This window comes from Ciconia boyciana, chromosome 10, assembly GCF_034638445.1.
Source record: "Ciconia boyciana chromosome 10, ASM3463844v1, whole genome shotgun sequence".
Lineage (NCBI taxonomy): Eukaryota > Metazoa > Chordata > Aves > Ciconiiformes > Ciconiidae > Ciconia > Ciconia boyciana.
Genome location: NC_132943.1, coordinates 22925535 through 22944390, shown reverse-complemented (window position 1 = coordinate 22944390; position 18856 = coordinate 22925535). Strand labels below are relative to the sequence as shown.

At 37.9% G+C, this 18856-nt stretch overlaps 1 protein-coding gene and 1 long non-coding RNA gene across 2 annotated transcripts in view; one reads left to right on the top strand and one right to left on the bottom strand.

The window, feature by feature from the left end:
• Positions 1 to 18856, bottom strand: part of LOC140657561 (uncharacterized) — a 37128-nt gene that overhangs the window by 9948 nt on the left and 8324 nt on the right. Inside the window, exons 9-26 of the mRNA XM_072874779.1 lie at positions 18663 to 18707; positions 17994 to 18038; positions 17297 to 17350; positions 15953 to 16021; positions 15201 to 15269; positions 13195 to 13263; positions 10962 to 11030; positions 10456 to 10524; positions 10291 to 10359; positions 9069 to 9137; positions 7798 to 7869; positions 7140 to 7208; positions 5801 to 5872; positions 4841 to 4909; positions 4358 to 4426; positions 2284 to 2352; positions 1064 to 1132; positions 271 to 339 (exon numbers count right to left, since the gene is read on the bottom strand). Coding sequence (XP_072730880.1) covers positions 271 to 339; positions 1064 to 1132; positions 2284 to 2352; positions 4358 to 4426; positions 4841 to 4909; positions 5801 to 5872; positions 7140 to 7208; positions 7798 to 7869; positions 9069 to 9137; positions 10291 to 10359; positions 10456 to 10524; positions 10962 to 11030; positions 13195 to 13263; positions 15201 to 15269; positions 15953 to 16021; positions 17297 to 17350; positions 17994 to 18038; positions 18663 to 18707 — 1185 coding nt within the window. The remainder of the gene's footprint in view (positions 1 to 270; positions 340 to 1063; positions 1133 to 2283; positions 2353 to 4357; positions 4427 to 4840; positions 4910 to 5800; positions 5873 to 7139; positions 7209 to 7797; positions 7870 to 9068; positions 9138 to 10290; positions 10360 to 10455; positions 10525 to 10961; positions 11031 to 13194; positions 13264 to 15200; positions 15270 to 15952; positions 16022 to 17296; positions 17351 to 17993; positions 18039 to 18662; positions 18708 to 18856) is intronic.
• On the top strand, positions 762 to 18758 carry LOC140657564 (uncharacterized). Its single transcript, XR_012044389.1, has 4 exons — positions 762 to 958; positions 3952 to 4057; positions 7721 to 7885; positions 16737 to 18758. It is a non-coding gene; the product is annotated as an uncharacterized lncRNA (long non-coding RNA).

The window sequence follows — 18856 nt, the reverse complement described above, 5'->3', positions numbered from 1 at the left end:
GCAAGATTATCACTTTATAATTTATCATATGCAATAGGAAGAAGGCCATGGTTTATGGCTGGTCACTAGAAACATTTTTTATTTTCTACAAAATAAAGACACTGTATTCCTTAGTTACCTTATTTGTTGGATTAGTTGTTTCTAGTGAAGAGTAAAGACAGAAAACATGTGGATGTGTATGCATGATCACACATTTTTATGCTATACTGTACTTTTTTTTTCTTTTTTAGCAAATAGACAATGGGAGACATAATTGTTTAAATGGCTTACTTTTGGTCCTGGCAGGCCTTCTCCTGAGGGACCTGGGAGACCAACTGGTCCTCTACTACCGGGATCACCCTGAAAGTTGATACTTTAAAAGATAAGTAGTGAATACCAAAGTTTAATTTATCTCTAGAATTCCCAGCTTCTGTTGTACTCAAATGGGACAAAGAGAAGAGAATTATTGAACAGCTCAGTGCAATAATGCTAACCCGTGAATGCTAAACAATGCTAACCCGTGAATACTGCAGGCAGGACAAGAAAGTTATTGGGGATAAACAGTGGCTAGTGGTCTAAATATATTCAAGATGTCTACAGTCAATTATGCAATAGTTATCCAGGAATTACCATTGCCATATCATAAAATGTTCCCCCCCCAAAAAACCCCAGGTTCCCCAAACCAAAAAAAAAAAGTTTTTGCTTGCTGCCGGTCAGTTGAATCAGACTCTTTGTTCACATTGGCACTGTGCTAGCTTTTTCCCTACCAGTGCCTTCAGATAGCTAGGGGTTTGAGGTGAGTGGAAAAAAGATGTACGTCCTTTCAAGAAACATTAAGCATATTTAAATAGCTGTAGTCAATCTTTCAGTTGCCTATATAATTCCAGTAATCCTGCAGTCAGCATCAGGATGAGTTCTGAAGTGAAGCTTGAAGATCTTCTATGGGATCTGCCTTTTATATACTGACAAGTAAGTTAAGGTAGGATTAAAAAGGTATTCTGACTGTGACCTATGGGTAGGAATTATATCTGCATGAAGTAGAGTACACACATGCATTTACTTTTCTAGAAGTTAAGGTCTGTACCTTAGGTCCTGGTAGTCCAACTCCATCTGGGCCTTGTTCACCAGGAATCCCAGGAAGGCCTGGCAAGCCCTGAAATTATATGCACAGATAGAATATTAATTTAATTTACGGCTATATTGACTACATGCTTTTGTTAACATTAATATGGTAGTATCTTGAATATATTTTCTCTTAGTGGGATCCCTGTGGTCTACAATTGTTTAAATTCCACTCTGATAAGCCAGAAGTGGTGTCAGTGGCATTTGCATGTGTGTTGCATGTCATGCAGGAGGCTTGCATGTGTTTGAAGACAGAGGAGTCTGATCTGGAGAGGCAGGTGCAGAAGCAGTTCTGCATTGGATGCACAAAAATATCAGGAAGTGTTGTAAATCGAATTCTGGTTTCCATTTTGACATTCATTAATTTCTATTCCTCAATGTGGCAATTGCATGCACTTTTACTGTTGCACTTTTACTTTAGCACAGCTAAATGCTAGTATATCACCAAACTCTGTGACTCTAGCCAGCAATCTTCCTGGGACTTCCTCACTGCACAGGCATGTAATTACCAGGGCTATGAAGCACACTGTTGAGCAGACTAGATATGTGCGGCCAGTGCTGCATACATGTGCAAGGAAGGGAGAGGAAGGAGCCTTTTCTCTTTGTATCCTTTTTGCAGGGATTGGTCATATCTACCAGTAAAGACCTCTGTAAAGGGCTGTAAAGTAGATCGACCAATTCTTTGCCACACCTTCAACAGCCTGAACAGAACTGAGGACAGTTTGCTCTTCTGCCTCTTTGGACAGTAGTTGCTTTTTTAGTGGTTCTGGAAGATAGTGTTGCTCTGAATTCACACCCGTGTATATGAACACAGCTGCTTAGCTGGACTATATTCTCCTGTTTGGGAATAAATTTTGTATGGTTGGGCAGAAGACAGTATCCTACATCAAGATATTGAGGGAACTGATTGAAACATCAGTGATACTATAGGAAAAAAAAGCCCCACTTGGAATATGTTACGTTGTGTAATCAGGAGGAGTGGAGGACATGGAGGGTCTTGGACTATTTCAGAAGGAGATTTCTTTTTCCTTCTATGCTGAAATGCATTTCCACAGTTGAGGAGCCTTTTTAGGCTTTTAGACCAGCAAATCTTTCCTAGCATGTCAGCCATGGAGGCTAATCACTTTGGTGTAGCACCTATTTGTTCCCAATTCACATTAAAAAAATTGTCTATAAACTTACAGGTGGGCCGGGATAACCATCTCCTTTTGGCCCGAAGGGCCCAGGGGGTCCTGGAATACCTCGGTCACCCTGATGAAGGCAGGAAAAACAGCTGAGGTGAATGCCAATACAATTGCTAGCAGGAAATTTTCCATGACAGTGAAACAACTTTGGCAAATATACTCTAAATTGATTTTATCTGTCTGTTTGTATGCTAATGTATTTTACTATGTGAATGATTATTGTAAGTTATTAATCCTGGACTAAAACTGGGATATTTAATGCTCCTGAGGATTTACAGGACCTTTCACTTTTAAGTCACTAATTTGAATCTTTTTCAAGAGCTCTGTCTGTTGTCATTTGTGGCCTATATATAAGAAGGAATTACTTCAGTCACATTCCCCATATTTTTATCATTATTACTATTATTACAGCTTTGGGGGAACGAGCCCAAATTGACAGACAGCCTGAATTGAACTGAATTACTCAGTAGCTACTTTACGTAAATCTTATAATTGAAGATAGATAAACTGCTGCAGAGCATTGGGAAAACTCTGTATAGTTTCTGCACATGCTGTATGTTTGTGTGGTGAGACAAAGGATGTAGGGCAGGGGACAACAGTGGTTTGTGTGGCCACTTTAAAAATGTTGTTTTCTATCACAAGGTTCCTGTCTGGTTTTGTTGTTCCAGAATTGTATTTTCCTATAATGCTGTGGAACCTCGTTAAAGCTATTGAGTATAACAGGAGCTTCCTATCAGAGACGTACAATTAAGCTCCTTTCATGGATCCAGATAGCTGGAGTATCTCAGGAACAGATTTACCAGGGAAACTAAGAGGACTTTAACCCTCCCAGCCATACTGGATGGTGCAGTGAGTTGCTCAGAGTTACAGCTGGATAGATGATCAAGATTGTGTTTGTCCCTGTAGCTACTCAAAATATGGGCATGCGTAACAGTGGCAAGCAAAGGCCCATGCAATAATTAAAAAAAATATGACTGTAAAAGGTTTTACTCTGTACAGCTTAGTGCAGATGTGTGTCTGAGAGTGAAGCAACAGCAAAGCCACTAATACTGACAAAGTGAAAGAACATAGTCATAGAAACATGCAGTGTTGCCCAATTGAAAGAGCTTTGGGGGCTCAAGGCTGAGGGACAGAGACTTGCAACTCTGAGCAAAGGACCTGCTTCCTGTTGGTTAATTCCTGTTGGATTCCCAGAAATAGGACAACATGCAGTTCTCTGAATTAACTGGACTGTACCAGAAAAGTACGTGATTCCATCATCATCGTCTCCTCCTGATGAAAATAAATTTAAGGATCTTGAAAACCACTAACTGATCAAAAAGGGATAGAGATTGCTACATGTTTCTCATGCTTCTGTTACTGTGTTCAGTTCACTCAAAGAACAAGAAATAAGTGCTATACTCAAAAGTACTGTCAAATTCACTAACTAAAAAAAAAGGGGGGGGGGCCTCAGGATCCGGTTTATTTTAAGAAACACAGGTTTATATGTCCCAAGTTTCTTGGTGTTCAGACAAAATCAGCCCTGGAATGAAGAGCGGCTTACAGAAGTTGAATCTAGGTAACACTGAGGCAATACTAGAGAAGTGCTAGAGAGAAGTCCTTAGAGATTAGCTACTTGTTCACGTTCTTCTTCCACTACTTAAGGCATCTGTTCTCACATTGCCAGTTTGGCCCATGTCCTGAGATCTTTTTGGAGTCTGTGTATTACCCTGTGTCAAAATCAGGAATGAAGCAAAGGAGCCTGGCTGAGAAAAATTAACTGTGCTTGACAGGTAGGCTGTTGTAAGCACATAAATCAGGTGTTCTCTCTGTATTCACTCCTCATCAATTAAAACCAGTCATTTTTCTCCTGGTTCTCTGCCACGTGAAAGCTTATGGTTCATGGAGTCTGGAATATTGACCATCCCTGGTTTTCTGGCTCTGCAAATCCTTATACTTTGCCAGTGTTGTACGAGGTACATGATAAGAACTATGGAACACATGGCCATCCCAGGTGATTTGCTGTTGCTTCACTGAAATCCTGCCTTATTTTACAGTTCTATCAGAAATTAGTTTGCCAATTTAGGAGCTACCTTTGCCCCAGGAAGCCCAAAACCAGGTTCTCCAATTGGTCCAGCAAGACCAGGTAACCCAATGTCACCCTGCAATGAAGAAAATACATACTCTAGTTATCTATTTTATTAAACACCAATCACAGACTGTGTTTTTGGATTTCTGTTATACAAATTTATATATATCAAACATAATAGCTTATTTTATCATTGCTATTGCAAGCATTAAACACCAAAAGCAGAAGAAAGAAAAGTATTTTGATATCCAAGGTTATGCAAAACAAAGAAATGAACACAGGTAGGCCACACCTCAAGCTGGCATACAGTTAATATCAGGGCATGGTGGTAACTAGACTGGATGCAATCCATAACTCTGTTCACAGGAAAGAAGAAGTTTTAGTTGACCTCATAAGGCTGAAATTATTTACATGAATAATAGCATGGCCTGCTTCACAGTTTTCACCCTGTATTTGTAAGCACTTGGAGCTGGAGCGTGGATGTTACCTTTGGCCCAGGCACAGCTCTTCCAGGAGGGCCTGGCATTCCAAGACGTCCTGGCACACCAGGCTCTCCCTGCAGTGAAGGAAGGAGAGCAAAAACGAAGGATTTTTCTGAAAGTGAGCATGAGCATCTCATAGAGAAAACATTTATGCAACAATTTATAATATTCCATTAAAATTCTATTAGAATTTCTAATATTCTATTCTGTGTGGAGTGAAATCTAACTATTTGAAGAACTGATAACAAGCATAGTTCTGATTTCTCAGTGGAAATGAGATTCTTCTCAGTCACTGAACAAGTATATGTTATTAGAAATCCCTTTCTTAGTGTTTTTGAGATTTGGTCCAGCACATCCAGCACTCAAGACTTCCTGCCCAGCTGTGTAGGTATACTGAAAACATGTATATTTTTCTGTTAGAGTAGATATTTTTAAGTAGTCCTTTCAGTGTACTTTTTTACCCCTTTTTATTTTTCCTCTTATGTGGAAATACACTCTTGTGTGTATCAATAGCAAAAGACTTAACAAGAAACCAGAGGAGAAACCTGGAGTAGCCCTTCTCTCACTTTCAGTGAGTACTGAGTATTTGAATAGAAACTCCAAGTCCATAAAAGAATATCAGCCATGAATCAGTGTAAGGGAAAATAAAGTCCTGTCACATATGTATATGCCATACACCATACTATCTTCCCAAATATTTCAGCATAAAAATACCAGTATTAGTGTCCCTTAACTTTTTCCAAACCTACAGGGAAGCAATATGGTAAATGCAAAGTTTTTTAAAAATTGCTTCTAGATGTTTATAGGGATCATGTTGTGTCTTGCTAAGAGAAGCCTTAGCTGAACTTTTTTTTAAAATTATTTTTTAAGAAGCAAGTTCATTCTGGGACAGTTGTTTCTGAGGTCTAGAACAAAGCACAGCTTTGGGGGACTATTTTACACATATAGCATGGTAATAAACCTACTTTAGCTCCAGCAGGTCCAGGCACTCCTGTTGGTCCTGTTAATCCACGTATTCCTCTCTGACCTTGATCTCCCTACAAAAATGGAGAAGGCATGTCACATATACCAAATAATATTAACAATGTGTTAACTTAAATTAATTGTAAATATCAGTGAAAGATAGTGAAGTTCTGTCTTGTAGCTGGTGCACATGAGCTGTCCCTATTGCCTTCATTGGCAAGTCAGTTAATTCTGCTCAGTAACTGTCCAGTTTTGGATTTGTACAGTTAAAATTACATAGATTTCATCTGAAATTAAATTAACCAACTTACCAGTGAATACTGTGAAAAAAGTAAGAACCAAAAGGAGTCTTTTGGTACTCCTTTTGCTTTTTCAGTCTTGCAGCTGAAAAAACAAGTAATTACATGAAAAAGATACTATCTAAGAGAAATAATCAAAGCAGGAAAAGATAATTCACTCAAAGGTACTTTTTTTTTATTCAAAGGCAAATAGTGCCAATCAGTTGACCACAATGCCCTCTCTGATTGATCAGCTTACACTTCTGGGCAGAAAAAGCTAAGAATAGGTAGTATAAAGTTTGTAAAGGGATAACTGCTATTTAAGCATATTATTAGGCTGTAATAATTACAACAAAAATGAAACAGCTATGAGTCCAGAATCATTCTGAAAAAGTTCCATTACAGTAATTAATTTTATTGCTGTATCGTGTCATCTGCATGTATTCCCTACCAAAGTAATCTGAAAACAGGTGGATGCCTTGATTTTCCTTCCTACACTGTTTTTTAGCCCTTCCAGCTTCTTGCAATTGTGATACTTAATACCTTTATTTCTCTTCTGTTGTGACATTTAATCTCTGTATGTCTTGTGCAATGTCTGTGTCAGGATACAGATCCTGATACGAGAAACCAGAATTACTTCTCCATCTGTGAATCAGTACAGAAGACCAGTACAAGAGCCAGAACCTAAAAGATTGACCCAGTTAGTTATTCCTACTAAGAGAAGTAGTATTCCCACTTAGCTCTTTGTGAACTTCTTGGACCAGATACTACCACAGGTAGTGGAAACTGTGAGCCACTGAACTGTTGTGCTGTCATTTAAAAAAAAATTAATGAAAAAGATGTCCTGGGTGGTCTTTTAGTAACTTTGCTATTTAAAAAGTTGTTGTTTTAGGCTGAGCCTGAAATAAACTCTGCAGTTAACCACTTTTAGAAGCACTCATTAACCTATTCCTTGACGTATATTTTTTTGTTACTTATAATAGACCAAAAAAGAAAAGGCTTTGACAAACCAATTCCTGGAACATTACGATTTTGAATGTCACCTTTAGTAAGAAATTCTCACCTTTTCCCCCTGTATTCCAATCCCGGGAGCACCTTCAGGACCTCTAAGACCAGGTAACCCTGGTTCACCCTGGAATAGAAAAAGCAGCGTTTCAGAGTACTGCATAGACATGGTGCAAGATCAACTCTGTATTCACTTAAATAAACTCATTAAAATCATAGACCTTTTAGAGTCAATGGCAAAACTCCCACTGATGTCAGTGGGCCCAGGATTTTCTTCCCATATTCAGAAGCAACCATTGTAAAACTCTGGTTGGAGTGCATGAAGTAGCATGTTTCCTTAGTGATGGCTGAACACTCTGAGTATATGATCTTTAAATATATGGGGTTTCTGATTCTGGGAAAATACCATGATCAGAAGGCTACGAAAGGTTGCCTGTAGCCATTTTAGTGGTTTCCCTTCTGAGTTGCAGGGCATTTGGTGGATTAAAAAGAGCCAACAACTGTAAACAAATAAGACAACCCCCCACCCAAAAAAAAAGAAAAAGAAAAGTTTTCCCTGAAAAAGTATGTTTGAAAGAGAATTTTTTCACTGAAAAATGTCCTACTTTTCCCCTTGTCCATGAACACTCTCTCTTCTAGGTTTGGGTATCAGCACAGGGAGAACAGTAGGAATGCTTGGAGGGAAGCAGGTAGACTGCAGACGGAGATGAACCAACCTTTTGTCCAGGGGCTCCATCTTCTCCTGGAAGACCAGGCAGACCTGCCAGTCCTGAAGGGCCTGGCTCACCCTGACATCAATAAAAAGTAAGTCCTTCTATTAAATGCAGACTTGATACTATTCTTTCTCTTAATCAAGAAAATTTATTTTTAAAAGTTACTAAAGTGTATATATATTTATAGCAAACATTTATGCATATGAACCCAAATCTTGACGGTTTTTTATAAAGACAACTCTCATGTATCTGGAACTATCCTACTGTCTGATTGTTTGAACTATGCATTTTATCTATGCAATTAATATTACTAGCTATTAATGCTCCAGCTCATTCTTTAAAAATAATGCCATCATTTCATTAAGTGGCAGCACTTGAAGTAAATGTCAGATAGCTGACTGTGACATGATGGTTGACATCTTGCTGGTGAATATCAGTGCAAATCTATTAATGGAATTGCCATTGGCCTATTTATGTAAGGTTCAAGAGCCTGACCTGTTTTTAAATGAAATGGGATCATTTGGGGTCAAATGGGTTCACTCAGCATTATCATATTTTGTGAAATTAAAGAAATTGAACAATTTATTTCCAACCCCTGTCCCAAATCCCTAACAAACAAGAGCAAAACCAGGACAGCCCTGTGCCTTTCCACCATCACAAAAGTACTTTTTCATCTGTTCCCATATTTTATGTTAATTTGGCTGTTAATGACACGGGAACTGGTTAATATCTTGGTCACTTTAGCACTAAGATAATCTGGTTACAGCTTCCTATCCTCTAAGCAAGTGTGCTTTCTGTCTAGTAGCACAGCTTGTTTCCCGTATGAAGGTTTGAGGATGTAGCTGCTGCTCTGTTTACATCCTATCCTCTGTGAAAAGGGAAGGAGCAGCACAGTAACCACTGTTCAGTGCGTTTTTTTCACCAGGCCTGGCTACAGCTTAGCTTATGCTGGGGACTGAGTTCTGGCAACTGTTTAATATTCTGGATGGTTTTCTGGACAGAGCTGTAGGTGAGCTGTATGCAACACTGACTTGAGCATGGGCCAGGCACATGGAAATTTTCAGTCACAATAAATCTTACTACTTTTGTACAGAACTGGTGTATTTAAAATGTTCCCATTTCTGGAGGTTATTGAAAGTCTGTGTTAAAAATTTTAAAGACTAAGAACCTAAATTTTATTTTTAAACTTATTTTTAAGTGCCTACAGAAAGGATACTCGGGAAACACATATTTCAAATCCGAATAAATAAATAAATTAAATAATTCCTCTGTACCTTAGAACCAGGTTCTCCAATACCTCTTTCTCCTGGCACTCCAGTCTCTCCTGGCAAGCCTTGTTCACCCTTAAGTAGAAATTATTTTTTAACAGCGTTATCATGGAAAAATATAAAAGCATATTCTTGGATGCTTATATTTAAAGAAAGATTAGTATTAGTATGATGTGTTAAATCCTTGGACACAAAGATTGGGAATCTGCAGCATGTTTTGAGCTGTCACCAAAAACTTGTTGGTGGAAATGATTAATACTGTAAATCTATAATTGTATGTCCCTGTGAATGTCTCCCGTCAAAGTAGCGGATATTTCAGGAGCATATCTGTCATCCACAGAAAATTCACCCTTCTCTTTCTTTTTACCAGTGGTAAAGCATATCCCTGCACAATCACTTAAAAGGTAAGAGGTCATCTCTGATGCTGCAAAATACTTTTCCTGGCATGGACCCTTCATGCACTTACATCTCTAGTTCCTTTATACTATGCTTTAATAGCCTTCAGTCATTCAGAACTTTGTCACCTCTTTCAGAAAATCACTTTAAATCTCCATTCCAAACACTTCAAGGGTGCCGTCTTTCATTAACAGTTCTGTATTTTGCGAATCAGTCAAGGGTAAATTATTCTGACAGTTTTCCTTCAGCAAAGGTAATCTTCATTATATCTTGGACCATTCTTAACTGCTAGATACAGTAAATACACAAAGTCAGGTGAGACAACAGGCAGCAGAAGTAACAAGGAAGGCAGCCAATCTGTAAGGTATGTATGTATTTTTCTGGAATGGAAACAGTACAGTGAAGATAAAAGATATTGAAATTTTGGTGTTCTCCTGTGTTAAGTGCAACTACTTTTTGGAATTGATTCCCTGCACCTGCACCTGATATGATGAAACTGCAAGTTCAAGGCAGACAACCCTTTCTATGGAAACATATCGGACAAAGTGCAGTTCACTGTCTGATATGTAGTGCCTCGAAGGTTCTGTGGTGAGCCAAGCCAAAACCTAAATAGATAGCTATGGCATTGGTTTATCAAGGCTTTTCAGTGGAGTAGGATCTGCTGTACAGTTTAATAATATTAATAAAGAAAATAATTTCCTGCAGCTATGTCAATACTTAGATTGGTGTTCAGCACTTTAACAAGCATAAGAATAGAGACAGACCATTTCTTAACCAGGAAACATAAGAGTAAAAGCAGCATGGTAGCTTTTACTTCAGAAAATTCCCTAACCTTTGGTCCAGGTAGTCCCTGTCCTGGTAGCCCTCTAGAGCCGGGTGGTCCTTTTGGGCCCTCCACTCCCTGAAAAGATTACATTAGTTAAGTAATTATTAAAAATGAAATATTCTCTGTTACTACACATTTAAGTGTGGGGTGAGGGGGAAGTGAAAATTGCACCTTCTCTCCTTGAATTCCAATTCCAGGTAATCCAATTGGCCCAGGTAAACCAGGAGGACCGAATTCACCCTGACAAACAAAGTACAATTGCTTAGTTGTGTAAAGATACAGAAACAATCTGGGACAGCTCCTGTGCTAGTAGATGTTGACTTAACCTCTCTTGAAGTCAGTGAAGCTGGGGATCTGACCGTTTATCTTTCATATATGCATTTACTCGCTGCTGGTTCAGTTGCAAACAACTAGTCTCTTTTTCCCTTTCTAAACCTTAACTTTCACACAGAATCAGATACTTTTTATAACATTTCCTATTTTACTATGAAGAGAAGTTAAAATAGTTTGGGAGAGTTTATTGGGCGTAAATCTCTCTACAAAATGCCTTATTATCCAGGGCCTATTGTGGGTTCCTTGCCTCATTACACCTTTTGTAGTGAACATCAACCCTATATTCCCTGTATTATGTAGATTTATTGGCACTTTGTTAATCCCCTGGTGTATTTACTGCTTACCTTTTCACCTTTTATGCTGGTGCCTGGAAGTCCACGAGGGCCTTTTGGTCCATCAAAACCACGGTCTCCCTACATGAAAAAATAATATGTTGTTAACTGTAGAAACACACAGCTGTTCTCTCTGAAGTAACTAGAGACACTTTGCTCTGTCATCATGAAAACCAAAATGAGAAGAACCAGAAAGTAGCTTCTGGATCTGTTTTCCAGGATACCAAGGAGGTCATCTTTTCAAATGAGCTTGCTCTGCACTTTGAAATTGCTGATGAAAGAGCTGAACAAGCTTCTTTTTATCTTTCTGCCCACCTCGATTGCTTAAGGTCCTGTCCTGCTTCCCCTCAACTCAATGGCAAAACCACAACTGATTTAAATGTCAGCAGGGCTGAGTAATGAGACTAACTGAAAGCTGAATTCTGCTTATTTGTCTCATGGGTTAATCTCATTAAAGTGTGGCAACGAGGATCTGGCTCTCACTAAGAATTTTGCCAGAATAAAGACCAGGCCAAACTGTATTGTTGTAGAAGCCTATTTGTAAATGTCATTGCCTTTCTAAATGTTTATTTACAAAACTGTGGTCTTGGGGAAAATGTAGGTTATAATAAGGACACAAATATTGTGCTTTCTTGTACTTTTGTTAATAAAACACATAGAGACAGATGGTTAGCTTGTGTAAATTGTCACAGAATCACCCAAGGCAATAAAGTTATGCCCCAGACAGGTCTTTTCTCTCCCAAGTAACCAATTCCATCATTTTAACTTTGACTGAAATACATTATGTGAATTTCTGTTTAAAATAACATTCTTTACTCCTGATGCTTTAGAACACCTGCCTTCATTTTCCTTTTTACTGAACTGTGAGCTTGTAGTAAAAATGTTCTGAAGAAAGCAACTGTAGAATTTGCTTTAGATTAACAAATCACCTGTTTAAAATGTGTTTAAAACCAGAGAGCTGACATACTTGGCAGCCATAAATAGGATTAGAGATACATATAGACTCTGTTGATACATGCTTGGCTCCAGGTCAGACTTGGCAGTAAAAAGTAGTACATTTTTTATAGAATCAAGAGTTCCAATAATGCTGGCAGAATTCCACTTTGATTATTTTATTCCTCCTATCTCAATTGCTCAGTAGTTTTGGTTAGATTATGCATTCTTCTGTACTCGTTCCCATTGTGCATTGTTGCTGTGCTTTACTTATTAGTTGTAGGGTTTCTTCCCACATGAATTGGTATTGCAGTGGCAATGGAATGATTTATAAATGCATTTTCTTCAAATCATTTTTTTGTTTGTTTTCATGCATGAGATCTGCTAAGCAAATACAAGCCATCAACAATTAGGTTAGATAATTTATATAATTAATCATAAAATATATACTGGATGTTTGAAGATACTATGTTGCTAGCAGCAGTCAAATTTAAACCTAGCTGACTATGGTATTGTGCTAAGCAAAAATCCTAAGACTTTTAGTAAAGGGACGATTGGGGCCTGCATCTACGAAACAATTTTTATTGTTTTCCCAAGCAAAATTGCCTTGGTGCATGCATAAAAATGAGTGAACCATTTAGACATTTATTTAGCTCATGCACAAGCTGTGTCCCTGTGTTATTGTAACCAAAGGTCAAAGTGACACCTCAGCCTGGGAGTTGTTTTTCAGCAGGCAGCCAAAGGAGCTAGCAGTGGGTCTAGTGCGTCCATCCATGTAGCTGCAACTACTACTGTCCTTACTTCCATTGGATCTGAAAATTAGTAACAGCAGCTTTCTTTTCCCACAAACTGAATTCAGACTTCTGCTAAAATGCATAAGCCAGTGGCTGAGTATTTAAGAAGCTTAGAAGCCTGTCTTTAGTGACAGCAAAGATCTCTCTATATAAGGATTAGAAAAAAGCAACAAGAAAAAGCTAAATTTTTCATCTAGGAATCACTTTTATAGTATTCTATTTAAAGTCAGATGCTTGAGGCTGTTTTAAAATTATAGCTGGAATTCTTTCCAGGCTTAGATCCCACAAATCAAGTGTCAGGTGAATTAAATACCGGCTTTACAGGCCCCAAAGGCTAGTTGTGCCTAGAAGTCATGTTTGGACCAACTGAATTCTATGAAAATATATCGGGTCAATTGATGCCAAATTTTAATATTAATTTACAAGCGACTTTCTCAGATTCCCATGTCTGCTATGGACTTGTTTTGGCAGGCATTTAATGGTGCTGCTCTGGTCTTAAAACCCTTTGACTGCTGTACCTTTGCTCCTGGAAGCCCTTCTCCTGGTGAACCTCTTTCTCCTTGAACACCTTGTGGTCCTTGAGGCCCCTGTTAACATAAGTTTAAAATGGCCTAGAATATGTATTAATCACTCAAATCAACAGCAGCATGTTCTATGTCATTGTCAGTTTTAAGCACGTCTTTAAATGTTGGTGTAATTATAACCTGTTAAAAATAATACAGTAATATGATATTCACAGTGAATAAACGCTGAGCATTCTGGCCTGCAGCAATAACAAGGCAGACAGTTTTACTTTTCTGGTTACTTATGAATCATAGGTTATATAGCTGAAATTCCTGTTCCTTATACTTTTGAAATGTTCACTCCCTAAACTTGGGTTTGGTTTACAAATTGTTACTAATCCTTATTAATGTATTAGTATAATCATGAGAGAGAGGGAGAACCAGATTAAAGACCATGCAGAGGAGTACTGGAGAAGATGTAGCTGTAGAGAGATTTGACTGTAATTGGTGAAGAGAATAATAGCATGCCCTCTCTTTTTGAAAGCAGATCTGACAGGAGCATGAGGGGCAAGTAAGACAACTAAAACCTTTCACTAAATGCAAGTCCAAAACCTGTGCATATTGAGTCCGCTTCACAGTGTTTTCCTGCATCTGTTTTTTTTCCCTCTGATTTATTCCTCGAGATTACACACATATCACAGACTGCTGGTAGATTTGGCTCTGCATAGCCTAAATATGCTTCTGCTTCTTCTGCATAGAGCTTTAGAATTATGCCTAGTTCTTAGGTAAAGATAATTACACTGCATTCAGCCATAAAAAGAAAACTCTTTTGAAGCAAATACAGAAATACAAATAAAGTACATTTTTAAAACACCTCTAGTATGTTTTTTAAAATCAGAATCTCTTGTTATACCAGTACAGCTGTTGTGGCTAACACAGATGCACATCACAGGCACCCCTTCCCCCCCAAAGTGGCTCTTTTCTCTATGCTCTTATTGAAGAGACTCAGGAAGTATTACTGCCCCACTTTGACTGACTGTCACCACTGGCCTTATTAGCAATGCTCTTTTCTTTGGGCTCTTCAGTGAGAACTCACTCCTCTCCAGTAGTGTATTTTCAAGCACGTTTGAGATCAGTCAGTTCGGTTACCAAACCATCTTTCTGTTTTTCGTGGGAGCACCTCTTTTGAAATGATTATTACAAATCTTTCCTTGTCAATGGGGAAAAGCTACTTTTGAAAAAACTGCACAAAATTTCCCCGATGGTTACACTAGGGGTCTTTCATCCAGGTGATGAGAAATGAATTTTAGTCTGCTGTACTGTAAGTAGCTCAGTAAAAGGTGCTGTCTGACACCTTGAAAAAAAGCAACCATAAAATTGGTGTACTGATTTTCTGAATTACCACAAAGAGGATGAGTTTACAACTGCCAGGAGGAGGAAGGGAAGGAAAAGAAGGAAGAGACTTCAGAGCCAAACCTATTATAAATTCTGAAAGTCAGGGGTTTTTTTTACTTCTCCCTCTGTTATCTCCAGTAAAGGTAATACTGGTCAAATTTTTACCTGGGACCACCTATGCAATCTGAATGTCTTTATGGAGGTTGTTTAGGTATGACTATTTCTAATGTTACAGTGGTTGAAATGGAGTCTCTCCCTCAAAGCCATGCTGATGTTAATGTTCTAATGATACTGAAAAGCAGTCAACTTTGAAATTACCACATGTGGATTTGAATCTATCAGGGGACAGATTTGTTTAAATATTTATGTGGTTTTGCATAAGGTGTTATTTTTTCGTAGCTGTTTTGGAGACTAAGTTAATTAGAGAAGTTAAGGAATTGGAAACATTTCCAGTTTATGGAGGGAAATGAAAGTCAGACAATGTAGTATGTATGAGAGTGAGAACTAGTGGAAGAAAGAAAAGAGATGGTATCATTTAACACACATATATTCCTTTTAACAGGGAAGCACTGAGAATTTTTCCTTTCTGTCCTGCTTCCCTCTCACCAAATAAAAAGTAGACATACCGTAAGTCCTGGCTCACCAACTCCGGGTGGGCCAACGGGGCCTGGTCTTCCTGTCAAACCAGTGTCACCCTTCAAACAAAGATGTATTTTGAAAATGCCTGATTTAGGTATTTGTATGTGTGCAGCATATAACAACTCATCAGACATTCTGTACTTGAAATACTTGATGTAGGAGAATACAGGAATGACAGAGAAAATCTGAGTGTCCTCAGAATCATACAGCATGCAAGGCCCAACAGACATTGAACTGGTGTAGTTTCACAGCATTAGGGACAGCCTCAATTCTGCATTTGAGAGAAGACAATGTTGAATCTAAACAGTTAATTATTCCCATCATATTCCTAGTGCATTATGTATCACTTATTGTCCTTTTCCAAGAAGTCAGTATTTCTGTTGTAGTGTTTCTGTTTTCTTTATGCCAGTCATCCAAACTAACAAGCCTGTTTTTCACAGGATAATTTTTGTTTAAGACTATATATGCACTTTTACTCAGCCATACGCTGCTTGGATTGAGTTATGTCAAGCATAAGAACTACTGTAAAAAAGTCCTTTGAAGTACATACTTAAAATGTACTTTTTTTTTCCCCCAAACAGTTTTGATCAACATACAAAATACTTTTCCAGTACCATAAAAACAGCATTTGGGGGCTTGAAGTTTCTCATGTACCAGCAAGTATATTATCTCAGCTGTCTTGGTCTTCATTCTTATCCTACAATACATGTAATAGAGAAGATGAGAGATATGCTTGTACCTTTGGTCCTGGCAGTCCTATTCCAGTCTCTCCAGGCAAGCCAGGTGGCCCAGGGAGACCTCTTTCACCCTTTTCAAAGAATGAAAAAAGAAACAATTCTGCTTGTAATTGGCATCTAGGGAAATCAGCTTAACTCAGTTTGTAAGTTCATTTTTTGTATATCCTGAATTTCAGCCCATTGGAATTGTCTTACACAGTACTTCATCTGTTCACCCTTGCAATGCTTCAAAATTCCCTTTATTAAGAGTGTAGATATTTCCTGTACAAAGTGATACCAGATTAAACAAAAGGAATAATGTTTTCTTTCATGTGGGATATAAGAGTTTTGACACCCAAACGCTCTATGCCTCACTGTTGGCCAGCAGGCGCTCTAAATATGGTACAAAGGAGATATCAAGAGATACCAAAAGAGATAATGTCCTCTATAAACTTATTTTCAAGTTTTTCTCCACAGCTCCTTTCAGTAGCTGAAGAACCCATTAGCCTTGGCTGAATTACTCCCTTTAAGGTTTTTCTGAGAAGCGAAGTGTAACTGTGGTCTCTCTTAATGAAGTTAAAACAGTTCCCATAATTGTCTGTAATACCCCATGATATTTGCATCTTCCATTAAACTACTATGATAAAAATATCAAGTTGTCACAGAACCCCAGAACGAAGTAATCTCCATTGGTACACCTGGAATTTACAATGGGGTAAGTGAGAAGTAAACCCAGCAAATCTTAAGAATTTAATAAATGTAAATCACAGGTTTTTCAAACAAACAAACAATATTTTCTGTTTACAGAGGGGACTGGATCTTGCAGTGAAGCACTGGGTGATTTCTGCGGCCCACCTTCAGAGGGCCCATTGCAAGACTGTGTCCTGAATTGACTCATCCTCGTGACTTTCTGATATCTTCTGCCGAGCAGCAATAAACAGTGCAACTACTAATTTTGAGCTATAGAATTCTTCTTGAGAATGTACAGCTTCAAGAGAAGAGTTTGTTTGAGATCCCAAACAGAATTCCTCCTTGGCTCTTAGGGAAAAAAATAGTTTTAAATTGAAAACTGAAGAAATGCAATGCTACACTGCTGCTAAGTAATATTCTGTGATGCTGCCATATTTTAACTGTTTGTGAGAAAAGATTGGAGTGTGATTTGGACCTGAATCCAATACAAAGAGCAAATGAAGACCTTTCTTAGGAACCTTATAGAATACAAAGAGTATATGATTTGCTAGCAGTGTCACATTAAACTGCATCCCCTACCAGAAGAGTATGGGGTATAAGGATAAAAGCCTTATTGTTGTGAGGCTGTATTAATACCTTTTAACATTAAGAAAAAGAAGAAATAATGCAGTTCTTACCTTTGATCCTTGCAGGCCTTCAGGCCCTTGATCTCCAGATTGTCCTTGTGGACCCTATTAAAACAGGAGTGATTTTAATGAGATTTTTCAAGCTTTCAGAACAATGGCAGCTTGAAAAACAATCTCTAATTTGCTGTAGTCTGCATGAAAATATGAGTTAGACACATTTCAGAAGTGAAGCTTTGCTTTCTGATGCATGTATAGATTCAGCTACTCAACTCAGTTGGAGCTGGGTCTGGTAATCGGGGGGAGAATTTGGCTCTCCCTTTATTTGAATACAGTTAAAGGTAGTCTATAGTCAAGATTTACTGAAACATCTATGATGGGCTAAGCTTCTGGGCCTTGAGCCCAAGAGTGTTGGGATGAAAAGAGACTAAAGTGTTTCCATGTACTTCTGTGAGATAATGAAATAGTTAAGACACTGAATGGGAAATGAGTGATTTTGTTTTTTATGGAACTGTATTTGCTGTGGTCTTTGAGACTGAATGAATTATAAGGATGATTTATTTGTCTAGACTGCTCCTCCAAATACATGTTAATTTTGCTGTTTAAGAAGATAGATTTTGGATGCCTTGAACTCAGTGACTCAAAGATTCCATGATGGTTGTGGTATGATATTATTTCAGAGCTTTGAATCCCAGGGAACCAGTTATTGTTGTTTTTATAGTTTCTTTCCTTTTTATTTTTTTTTTTTTACCTGTAGCCCTCTTGTTCCTCTGGGGCCTACTGGACCTTCAGGACCCTGAAAGGCAAGCGAAAAAAGGGATACATTTATGTTTGTTTAAATTTGGTCAAAAACACTTTTAGATAACTTTTTACTAAGGTATCTTATTTAGATATCTTTACATTAAAATAAAAAATAAAATCAAGAAGTAGTGAATAAATATTTTTTAAATGGACCGTGGTAATCAGAATAGAGTAAGAATGAACAGAGTTAATTATCAAGGCCCAGTAATCCAGGATTAAACTCTGTTTGTTTCATTTAAAATATTCACAGCAATTATACACCAAATCTTGAAGATCAGTGTTAGAAACCTTGATTTCATTTTCACCTCTCATTCCCTTTGCTTACTATTTCAAGCCTTCTGCCTCTGTTAAAGTCAAGTAGAGTTTTACGATTGTTATAAACAGGCTTAGGCTTGGGCCTTAAGAGGAATCACATGAAAATATAGAAGGAGCTGAGAAAGTTACTGAAAATGGTATCCTTGCTCACTTCATTTTTTAAAATTGTCAGTTGTTAATTTCCCTCAGCCTTAGAATTAATATTTGCCGTAAATCTATCACCATGGTTGTTATTTAGGTAATTGTAGTTTTTCTGTATTTTAACTGTGTTTCCTGAAAGCATAACAACTTTGTGGCTACTTACTTTGTCTCCTTTTATCCCTGGGATTCCACATTCACCTCTTTCACCCTGGAAAGGAACAGGAATAAATATTTATGAGGTATATTGAGCATATCATCCTTATTCTTTAGGTGCTTTAGTTGAAAAAATAATTGTTATTCTATTCATGACATATTATAGCAATTGTGCTGTAAGGTCATTGGGGAAGGGACACAACT